At 29.1% G+C, this 12,577-nt stretch overlaps 1 protein-coding gene across 1 annotated transcript; it reads right to left on the bottom strand.

Annotated features, from left to right (window-relative positions):
- Window positions 1-241: 241 nt before the first annotated feature.
- On the bottom strand, window positions 242-4,504 carry KCS20 (3-ketoacyl-CoA synthase 20). The gene is made up of 2 exons (XM_039044979.2): window positions 3,682-4,504; window positions 242-1,296 (listed from the first exon to the last, which is right to left on the bottom strand). Exons 1-2 carry the CDS (start codon window positions 4,399-4,401, stop codon window positions 508-510), a joined length of 1,509 nt encoding a protein of 502 aa, XP_038900907.2. The 5' UTR covers window positions 4,402-4,504; the 3' UTR covers window positions 242-507.
- Between the last annotated feature and the right edge of the window lie 8,073 nt (window positions 4,505-12,577).

The raw sequence follows: 12,577 nt of genomic DNA, 5'->3' as shown, positions 1-12,577 counted from the left end.
TTGAAACTAATATCATAGTAAATGCTTGTGGCCTCATGGACATAAGATTCCAAGGTCCTTTATTCACTTGGAGCAACAAGATAAAGGGTCTAGTTAGATAGAGTTTTAGCAAATTTACACAGTGATGCATGTGCCTATATTCTAGTAAGACTTTTATTTACGAGGTTTTGAATACTTCTCTTTTCTTACTTAATCGATGCATTAAAGATGTATTTAGAAAATAAAATAAAAACGTATGAAGTAAGATAATAATGGGCCCATAACTTGACAAGTGTGAATGAATAATATTACACTTTGTTTAGACTAATGAACCATCCAATATGAACAATGGTTGTATGACAAAAGTTACAAGAAAGACACAAAATCATCCACATAAAGATAAAAACATTTTTTAAAAAAAGAGTAGCCAAACCAAACAAGAAATTAAAAAGACTAAAAAAGAATAATCCGAAAAAGTAAAAAAGAATATTGATATTGTTGTTGTTCATGTTCAAATCAACCCTTCATTCAAGGTTTATGAATGGGGGCCACTCGTGGAACTTCCACAGGAAACTCATGAATCTCATCCATCCATGGATTCTTCTCCTTCGCAGGATCAACGGTCCTCAATGCCCGCCACACCGCACTATTACACTTGAAACCCGACCCGAACGCAATCTGCCAGGTCCGGTCCCCTTTCCGGATCCGCCCTTTGGCTTCACTATAAGCCAATTCGTACCACAAAGAACTGCTCGAAGTATTCCCAAATCTGTTCAGCGTCATTCTCGACGGCTCCATGTGCCATTCGCTCAGATCAAGATTCTTCTCCAGTTCATCCAGCACCGCCCGCCCTCCCGCGTGGATGCAGAAATGTTCGAATGCGAGCTTGAAATCGGGGATGTAGGGTTTGATTTTCTTGATTTTGAAGATTTTTTTGGCCACGAGTGTTGCGAAGAACAGGAGTTGCTCTGACATTGGGAGGACGAGTGGGCCGAGTGTTGTGATGTTTGTTTTTAGGGCTTCTCCGGCTACGGCCATTAGGTCTTTGGAGAGACGGACGCCGACGCGGCCGGTGTCGTCTTCTTGTTGGAAAACGCAATTGTAGCATTTGTCGTCGGAGCCTTTGTGAGTTCGGACGGTGTGGATGAGTTGGTACTTCGAACGACGGCGGTCGGATGGACGGTTTGAGAGAAGGATGGCGGCGCCGCCCATTCGGAAGAGGCAATTTGAGACTAGCATAGATCGGTCGTTGCCGAAGTACCAGTTTAGTGTGATGTTCTCCATGCTTACTACTAGGGCATACGAATTTGGGTGCACCTGTTTTTGTTCAATTTTCAAAATTCATAAACAAACTCGCATCACTTCCTAATTAAAGACAAAATAAAATAAAGTAGGAGATGAAACCATTTCAAAATTTTATTAAATACTCACTATGTCTATTAATTAATTTAAAATATTATATAATTAATTATGCAATGTTCGATAATTCTTTTATTTTTGTTTTTTAATTTTTTTAAATTACAATTTACTCCATCTTTTAAAATATTTTACATATTTCTTGAATTCTTAACAAATTCTTTTTTTCAAAAAATAATTTAATTTTTAAAATTTGACTTGGCTTTTAAAACATCAGTAAAAACTAGATAATAAAGTAAGAAATTTAGAGATAAAAAGAGTATTTATAAGCTTAATTTTAAAAAACTAAAAATAAAAAACCAAATAGTTATCAAATAAGATCTTAATTTTCACTAATTTTTCATCTTTATTAAATTTTTACTTCATAATTATTTAAATAACTAAAAGTTAACACCAAAGACTAAAGTAAATATTAACGAAAACTTAGAAATAAAAGTATAAGATACTGAAACTTAAAAATTAAATGAAAACTAAAACTAAGGATAAAAACGAAGAAAAAACTCAGGTGCAACCAAACTGCACGCATCTCTTATGCAATTCTTATTGTGCACAATTAATAATTGACACATGTTAACTTTTTATTTTTTAATATAATTAAAAATATATGTTATATGGATAGAAGAATGGGAGCATGAGACTTAGATACAATTTAGGTTGTACCTAAATATTGTTCAAGCAAAAAATATTATAAAAATTTAAGGATAAATATGTAATATTATGAACTTTGTGGACCAAATAAAGATAAATTCAAAATTTAGATAAACATAAAATATTTTATTTTAAAGTAAATTCCAAACCATATCTTTTTACTAGAAATTAAGACATTAATGAAAGCTTGTGTGTTCTAAAAGGAAAACCAAAAAACAAAACTTGTGTGAAAAAATAAATAGTCATAAAAAATATGCATAAAACACTGAAACAGCGTAAGTACTTTTTCTAAAAGCCGCCCACCTAACCATATTAAATTTTGTATGCAACTTTGACTTTGGCACATTAATTACCTTACATTAAATAAATTTATAGATGTTTCTTCCATTTTATTTACATTCACAAACCATTATTTTTTATATACTAAAAAACAACCCAAAAAAAATTCATATCTAATTACAAGTACATTTCATAAGAACTATTTAGCCGTTAATTCAAAAAGCATTATAAACCTTTTTCCAAAAATCAAACATACAATCAATAGACTTACACAAAAATATCCATATAAAAAATTTAAAACTACTCACTAAAATATAAAATCTGTCTCCTAAACAACATGTTAAAGTTATAAAAACATGCCGAAAGTGGAAACTAAACCAATAAGAGAGTTTAAAAGCTGTGTTTCAAACCTATAGGTTAAAAAGTGTTTGTATAATTAAGTTTATGGTAATACATATCTTAAACTTTTGAATCAATTAGATCATATTTGTTAATTATTTGATTTTTAATTTTTGGTTTCTTGAAATTAAATATGTAAACATCCTTTTCACTCTAGATTTCTTGGTTTGTTATCAACGTTATTAAAAATCAAGCCAAATTTTAAAAACTAAAAAAAATAGTTTTTAAAAACTTGTTTTTATCTTTAGAATTCAATTAAGTATTTGACTTTTTTACTTAAGAAAAATGTAAAACATGATCAATTCGTTTGGTAACCATTTTGTTTTTCGTTTTTTATTATTGAAAATTAAGTCTATTTTATCATCATTTCTTATATTGATTTGCATATTTCTTGATATAATAGTTGAATTTTTAGTCCAATTCCAAAAACAAAAACTACTTTTGAAAAATTATTCTTTTTAGGTCTGGTTTAGTAACTATTTGTTTTTTTATTTTTGTTTTTGAAAATTAAGTTTATTTTATCTATATTTTTTTACAATGATTTGCATCTTTCTTAAATATAATAGTTTAAGTCTTAATCAAATTTCAAAAATAAAGATAACTTTTTGAAAGTTACTTTTTTTTAGTTATCAATAACTTGGTTTTGTTAAATCATTAGTAAAAAATAGATAACAAAAAAAGAAATTTAAGGGTGGAAATAGTGTCGATAGACTTAATTTTTTTAAACAATAACAAAAAAATAAAATAGTTACCAAACGCGACCTTAGTTTTCACACCAAATAAAGAAATTTGAAGATGAAAATAATGTCTATAGAGTTAATTTTGAAAAATAAAACAAAAAACAAAATGATTATCCAACAAAATCTAAAAGATGCTAAACTGAGCTTGAGTGATTTAACATGATATTATTACCGAAGAACAAGATTGTAAAGGTTTTGTAAGAGAGAATGAAGAAAGAACCTGCAAGAGTTGTTTAGCAAGATCAATGGAGATAAGTCCAGCACTGCAACCCATACCGCCAAGATTATAGCTCAGAATGTTTCCTCTAAGCTTATAATGATTAACAATCATAGCAGACAAAGAAGGAGTAGGATTAAACAAACTGCAATTCACCACCAAAATCCCAATGTCCTTAGCCTTCACACCCGTCTTCTCCAAAAGCTCATCAATAGCACCAAACATAACAGCCTCTGCCTCCTTCCTCGCCTCCGCCATACAAGGGTTCGGCGGCACTCTCATCACCGCCTCCGGCAAGTAAGTCTTTTCCCCCAAACCCGACCTCTCGAGAATCTTCTTTTGAAACCCCAAGTTCTCCTCTGTAAAACTCCCAGTGAGCACCGATCTATGGAGAAACTTCCCTCGGTCGCAGGTCCTAGCCGGGTCAGGCTTGTAGCAAGAGAAATTGAGAAGGTAAACTTTTCTGGGTCGGGTCATAACGTAAAGGGTAGCAAGGAAAATGATGAGGGAAGAACAGAGTGTAACAGAGAGGAGATTGAAGTTGAAGATGTTCCAGAGATGGAGGAAGTCTTGGAATTGGAAGGTGGAGAGATGAGCAGAGACGGCGGCGAGGAAAGGGAGTAAAAGAAGGTACATGGCGTTGGAGATTAAGTAATGGTAGCCGAGTTTGACGTATTTTAAGCGGACGGATAAGAGGAAATTAGGGAGTCTATGGTCTGCCATTGTTGATGAGGAAGAAGAAGAAGAAGAAGAAGAATGGATATTGAAATTGCGAATTGAGATGAAATGGGAAAAAACAGGGGATTTAAAAAGGGTGGGAAGTGTGAAGAGAAGAAGAAGAAGGAGGGGAAGAAGGGGAGGATACAACCACCCCAACGAACTTTTAATTGTGAAGGGCAGGCGGGGCATTCAATTTGCCAACCCGGAAAACCCTGTCTCACTTCTACATTAACTTTTACATCATAGTTTATTGTCAAAATATCGATTGAAATATTGTTAAATTATCGATGTCGATGTTGATACATATTTTTTAGAAAATTATAATATCGATGTCTCTGTTATGTTTTGAGTTTTTTTATTATACCACAAACTCTAATTTTGATATCTATATTGTTGAAATGTCTTGAATATGTTATATGATACTTTAAATGACTAAGTATAAGAGTCTATATAAACGATTTTGACTTTAGAATTTTAAAGAAGTGTGCCATATAAACTTTTAACTCTTTAAAAACAAAAAAAGAAAAAAACTCTCCAACCGTAGCGTTTGTGAATTAATCTCTCTAATAGAAAAATGTTCTCTCTATACCCATGAACGTAGTAAACACACTGTTAGTGAACCATGTAAGTCTCTATTTCAATTTTGTGTTATTTGCACTTTTCTACTTATCTTTATATGTTAATTTCATAACAAATTTTGTTCATGGGGTTTTACTTTTGTGTTGATTTTTTATATTAGCTTTTGAATTTTGTGTCTAATACATTTTTTAAATTGGTAATTTTTTCTTTTTGTTGTTATTAAACTTGTCATGTTGTATAAATTTTTATCATAAACTTTTGATTTCATCAAATTAAATTCAGACTTTGCACTTAATTAAATGTTGCAATTTTTACCATATATCCAATTTCTGTTAACTAGACCACTAATTTTAATAAAGAGCAACATAAAAATCTTTAATTTTAATAAGGTTAAATTACAGAATTCTTATGGTTTGAAAGAAGTTAAAATTTTATCATTTATGATTTGATACAACCTTATAAATAGTCTCGAGATGTCATCCTAGGGACTTAAGATTTTAACTCTCTCTAAATTATAATTGTCATATTTATAATTTAACATTTCAATAAATCAAGTTTTTTGATAAATTAAACACTATATATTTGTGAAAGAAAAATTTACAAATTTTAACAAAAATTTAGCTCTATAATCATTTTTAAAAAAATTATCAAAATTGTACCATATATGTTTTATAATTCATCAAAAGCATATATAAGAATACTTTTTAAAACAAATTTTCAACAAAATTTATGATGGAAAAAATTGCAAACACTTCCTTTTTTTTTTTTTTTAAGTGGATAAGGACTCATTGACATAGTGTTTAAAGTGTTCAGGGAAAAAACTCGTCCTTAAAAAAAACACAGAAAATACAGTTACTATCTTTGATTTATTTATTAGTTTATTTTTACAAATACCACATTTTAAAAATTTTTACTTTGAGTAATTATCATTTTGTTAGTCATGAAATAGTTCCATATAAACTTTGTCCTTATAATTGGTAGCAACCAACTACTCTCGAATAATAAAGGTTAGATGAAATTAAACTTAAACCCTAAACTTTTTAAGAGTTGTTCTAAGTATATACCCTCAAATTAATTTAAATATTCGTGATTAGAATTCTACTATATTATATAACTTTGATTTTGTTGTTAGCTAAGTTTAATTATTGCAACAATTTTATATGGGTAATTTCTCACAATAAAAGTTGGTGTCATTATAACACACCTGCTTAAATTAGAGATTGGACATTGATTGTCATTTAAAAAGAAAAAAATCAATAATGGTTGAATATACTAATATAATTCTTATAGAGATTTAAAGGTTATTTTAATTAGTGTATTTTCAAATGTTCATTCTAACCTATAAAAATTAAATTTTTGTTCATTTTAATTTATTTAGTTTTAAAACATTCATTTACATTTACATACTTTTTAAAAACGATCATTTCAATCCTTATTTAAATTTTATTTAACACAATATTACATACAATAAAAAAAATTAATATACCTTTATAACCGTATTTTAAGAAATTTAGTGAAGGAAAGGTAAACACTCTTTTAACGTACAAAAGTCGCAATGTAAAGTTTGAAACTACAAGATTAATATGAACTTGAATATATGGACAAAAATGAAGGCTTTGGATTATTAAAAAAAAGTATAAATACGAAAATAATATTTAAAAATGACACAATTTATATATATTGAGCCGATAATATTGGTCAGCTACTTGGAAGTGTGGAATTTGTTGTGATAGTATTAGATGACGTGGCGGCCATAACAATGAGACCAAAAGTGTACAAGTGGTTTGCCAAACCCTGGAGATTTAATTCCCAAGTAATTACTATTTTTCTATTTCATTTACTTTATTGTTTATATTTTAATTTTTGTTTTTTTGTTAAAAAGAATGTAGTTTTTTTTAAATACCCTTATATTCATATTTTATTGTACTTAAAAAAACCCCATTTAATTTATTTTATTCTTACAATGAATTTAATTTTAGTAAATATTTTTTTCTTCGCTGCCTTCTTTAATAATAATAAAAAAAAAAAAAACTTTTTTTTTAATTTTTTTTATTTTAACCACAAGTTGGTGATACAGATGAATTTCTAACCTTTTCATTATATTTCAATATTGTTGAAGTTATGTTGGCTTGATTAAATATTTTTACCTCCTTAGTTTTAGTGTAATATGAAAAAAGATGACCATGGATTATTTAGGATAAGATATAAGTAATTATCTTAAAGGGCTTAGAGGTCGTGGATCAATCTATGATAATCATTTACCTATGACTTAATATCGTACGAGTTTTCTTGACACCAAAATGTTGTAGGATTAGACAAGTTGTCCCAAGATGTATATAAGTTGGCTCAGACACTCACAACTACAAAAAAAAAAAATAAATGAATTCTATGATGTTCCTATATTATAATTTACAACTAGTTAGATATGTGTTTAACTATTAATGAGTGTAAAAAAAACACAATACCCTTACCTTAGACTCAGATCGGGATTAGAATTCGAATTCAATCAACACCTAATAACTCTAGTACCATGTCAACATGTTTTGTCTTTCATTTACATACTTTTTAAGAAAATTTTATGGAGATCATCCGAACATAAGATTGTTCTTTATTCAAACACACTTAATGTTGAAGTTCCTACCATTAAATCATAAAAAAGAAAGATACATCTTATTGATATAGATATTAATAATTCACATATCTTTTAAGCAAATAAAAATAAAATCGTGATGTAATAAGTGGAAGGAACGATTTAATTTCAATACATATTGATATTATGACAAAGACATGGACGTTTGAGCAGAAACTTTTAATTTTAACACTTACCAATTTCAACTTTCATATATTCTATTTTTCCATACCAAATATTCCCGCATGTATTTCTACTATGAACAATATACAACATTTTACAAAAGAACAAAAATGAGATATGGTTTACAATCTTTCTTTGTCATAGGTATCAAAGATCTCTAAATAATATCATCACCTTTATTTTGATTTGTTTATATTTATTCACACATTTTAGTAAAAAAAAAAAAAACAAGTAGATCAATCATTTGGTAAAAATAAAAAAATTCTTGAAAAGAAATTATTTTTAAAAAAATTACTAAACATATGAAAACTACCCATAACCTTTTTCCCTTCCTAATTTACCTCTAAAAAAAATTCTAAAATATGCAAATTTTAAAATAACCAGAAACTTAAAACAACATTTTGTATTCTTTAATTGGGAGAATATTTCAAATTTTATCCATAAATTTTTATATTTATGTCTAATGCAAATTTTAAAAAATGTCAAATAAGTTAACAATCAACTAAATACAAAATTAAAGATGAGAGACTTATTAAAACACAAAACTAAAAGTTTATAGATTTATTAAAAGATTATTTAAATTAAATAATTTATTAGACACGAAAGTGTTCATACTTAGTTACTAAACATCTTTTAAAATTTAATAACATAATTAACACAAATTTAAATTTGAAATTTAAACTACTAGACTATAACTTTTATTTTTTAGGAAATAAACTTTTAGCTTAAAAATAGAAATCAAAATAAAAGTGCTATTTAATCCATCCTCAAAATTTCCTAACAAAACTTCAAATTAAGTTAGGATAGCTCAATTAGTTATTGAATCAAAATTTATTATTGAATGAAACAAAAAGGTGCTAAGAGATTAATTAATTTGACTGCTAAAAGCATAAGTTGTTTGTTAAAAAACAATAACTCTAACAACTTGTATTAATTTAGAGTGGGACATTGTACTCCAATAAATTTGAGATAGTATTTAAAATTGATACGACTTATAACATGATTTAGCCAACCCATTATTCAATCCACTAGGGTGGGGAAATATATCTATTTGTTTTCTACAATTAAAAGACACATCTTCAATATTCCTCTAGCATATGGGAGCCTTTAATGAAAGTTATTAATAAATTAATATTTTACTAATTATGGAGATAAGACATCGAACCTTCTTCTAAAGATAACGATCATCCAAATATATTTCTACGTAGTATGATATCATTAACTTTTTGCATAAACTCTCTTCAATTTGTTCTATTTTTAGTAGTTTATGGATGTAGTCATACTATTGAAAATAATTATCCTCGCTTTCATATACCTATGATGATCACCTTATCTATTTAATGTGGAATTTTGGTTAAATTTCTAGCACATCCGACTTTAAGAGAAGGATTGCATGTCGATAGTCAATAAATTAAGTTCACTTTTACCTGAATTAACCTGCTATATAAATAGGTATGTATATAACACATATATACTTTTTGATATGTTTCTTAATATAGAAAAGATCTTGCTCATAAATACTAGTTATTGTTTTTTTTAACATGATAAAAGTCTAATTATTATTAATGAGCTTAATATTTTTTCTGTTTTGATTGATTGGTTGGAATTTGAATTCAAATGGGCTCCATGACTTTTTATTTTAATTGAAGGTGTCCTTATTTGTTACCAATTTTAATTGGAGTGTCCTACTCAGTACCCATTGCCTCCATTGGTCCCACCTCAATTAACCTCACATTAATGCATCTCTTACTATCTCTTTCTGATTATGTATTATTGATAATCTTTTAAGAACAAATTTTACATGGGTAAACTATTGAATCATTAAACTTTAGTTTCCTTTGCAATAATAGCAATAATTTACTTGTACCTTGAATTGATTATATTACTAATACAGTGGGACTGTAAAAAAAAATGTATGAAGAGCATTAATTGTATCATTTCTCTTAAATTAGATTAAAGTCTAAAGACATGAGATTGGAAGATTTATGAGTTCGAGTTGGATTGAGGAATCTTTTTGACTCAATTCAATTGTTCGAGTTCTAAATTTCTATAATCCAAACATTCCGATAAAATAATGAAGTCTATCTAACTATGAAATATTTGGATTCGATGGTTGATCAAATTATTTGAATCATTTATTCCTTTTCTTTAAATGACAGGTTAATATTTAAAACATATATTTATTTCTTTTCAAAGTACAGATAAGATTTACGTTCCAAAAACATTAAAAAAAAATATTTGTTTTAGAACAAATAACTTAAAAATAATCATAAATATATGTCCAACATATGCAAAAACGAAGTACTTTTAAATTTATCAATTAATATGTTCAAGTTGGTTGGATTCAACCCAAACCATTTTTGAGTAAACCCATGAAATCAATTCAATTCATATCATCACTACAAGAAATTTGGCCTTTTATGTTAGTTGGAAAAACTAAAAATGGATATATAATGTCAGTTTAAAGAAAATAGATCTTTAATGTCGGTTTTAAACCAACATTGTAGATACCCTATTTATGTTTTTTTTAGTAAAATATCCTCTCTCTTTTATGATTTTTTTTTTCTCCTTTCTCACTTCTCTCCTCCAAACCTTCTTATTGCCTTTTGACCTCACCTTCCAAACCCTTCCAAACCTTGGTTGTCGTCCATCGTCCGTTCGCGTGTAGGTCAACTCGGTCACCGACGTTGTTCTCTCATTTGCGTGTAGGTCGATCTGGCATGTAGGTTGATCCTGATAGCATAAATGTTTAAACCTATATTGAATAGATTTAACTCTAGGATCATTCATGCTAAATTGTCAAGAATAAATAACACACTGGATTCCATTGTGATTGATGATAGCTTCAAGATGACGATGACTTTAAGATGACTATAGTCTTCCTCAACCAAAACTCCGAATGCCCTTGATGGGATCTCTCTCTATGTAGAATTCAAGAAAGACTGAGTGCTTATTCTTTTGGTATATTGGGGACCATAGCCCTAAGGCTTTTTTATATACTAGTTCAATTAGGTTTCCCATTCAAGTCTAATTAACTAGGAATGAGCTTCTACCCATTAAGTCCATACTCAATTAGGAATCTAGGGCCTTAATTAATTAGATCACAATAGGGTCCAATCTAATAAAATAACCCAATGTGATAAATTATTAATCCACATACATAACCCATATTTTAATTAACATATTATTATTTAAATATATCTAAAAATCTCCCACTTGGGCTATATCTGTACACCTGATATAATTAAATCACATAAACCTTAAGTGCGCATAAAAATATTATTTCAATAATAGAATTTCCCTTTAGTTCAATTTGATCCATCTCCTATATTAGTACAATCAAGGCAGCTTTCGTCACTACCCTTGTAACTAAACCTTCCTTGATCACTAGTTCCAATACATTCAATAATATAGATCAAATATGGATGGATAGCATGGAAACTACATGCAAGATCTAGATCATGTCTGTTTCAAACTGGTCCAAATTCCTTAATGAGATCATTCTTAAAAACTTTATACTAATCTGCATGCATGACAAACAAGTTCAGATAATAAAATATAAACCATCAACTTTATTCTATATAGAAAATAAACAAAATAAGGTCAAAGAACATACTCAATAACAAACTCCCATTAAACCATGGAATAAAAAAAGTGACTAACACCCATGTGAGCAACATGCTCATGAAAAACTTTAGGTGGTAAACTTTTAGTTAATGGAACTGCCACCATAGAGTTTGTTCCTATATGTTTTATCGAAATTTGACCACTTTGAAATCTTTCTTTAACAATCAGAAACTTCACGTCTACATGCTTTGACTTCGTATTGCTTTTTTTGTTGTTGGAATACATCACTGTCGACTTATTGTCACAAAATAATTTTAGTGGTCTTTCTATGTCAACCACTATCTGCAGTTCGATGATAAAATTTCACAACCATATTCCATGATTGAATGCCTCATAGCATGCTACACTTTTCCAGTATATAGCTCCTCTAGCCAACATGAAGATATAGCCAGAAGTGGATCGCAAAGTGTCTTGACATCTAGTATAATCAGAATAAGAATACCTAATTGTAACGAACCGACCTTTTGAGTACTCTGATAAGGGTCGTTACTCATTACACATTCACATTCAAAATATTTTGACCATTGAGGAAAATAAATTTTCATTAAAATAATAAATACAGTTTTTCAAAATAAATAACAAATAAGAAAAACCTTTGTTCGGGGCCCCTAAAATAATGAAAAAAGAAAAATAACTTAAATAAATAAAAGTTTGACCAACATCGAGTTTCAAATCAAAACTTTCAAATAGCTTGAAAACGTAAACTGAGCGAAAGTGATTTACATGTCCCATATGGCACGATCACAGGTCCCTCTCGTCACCCGCCAATCCGTTCCTATCATTATTTGAAAAACATAAATTAAGAAAGGTTGAGTATAAAATACTCAGTAAGTGATCCCATTACCGGGATCAGGCTATGCATCCACGAGCAAAGAAAAAAAAATAGCCCATGGCTCATACAGCTACATCGATTTTTTAGGATGAAAGGAAAACCAAAAGACGTACTATCTTGCCTTGAAACGCATGTCTAGCGGTCCGTAGGCACACCGTCAAACATGATAATAACATGAGTATGAACCCATTGACTCACGCATGTCTAGCGGCCTGTAGGCACCCCGTCAAACATGATAATAACAGAAACGCAAACCTGTCGGTTCACGCATATCTAGCGGCCTGTAGGCTCGCTGTCAAAACATGAAACATGAAAATAAAAGTAACATG

Source organism: Benincasa hispida, chromosome 1, assembly GCF_027475165.1.
Source record: "Benincasa hispida cultivar pf3 chromosome 1, pf3_genome.v1.1, whole genome shotgun sequence".
Classification (NCBI taxonomy): Eukaryota; Viridiplantae; Streptophyta; class Magnoliopsida; order Cucurbitales; family Cucurbitaceae; genus Benincasa; species Benincasa hispida.
The sequence above is the reverse complement of the archived record's forward strand: the minus strand, read 5'-3'. Positions and strand labels throughout refer to the sequence as shown.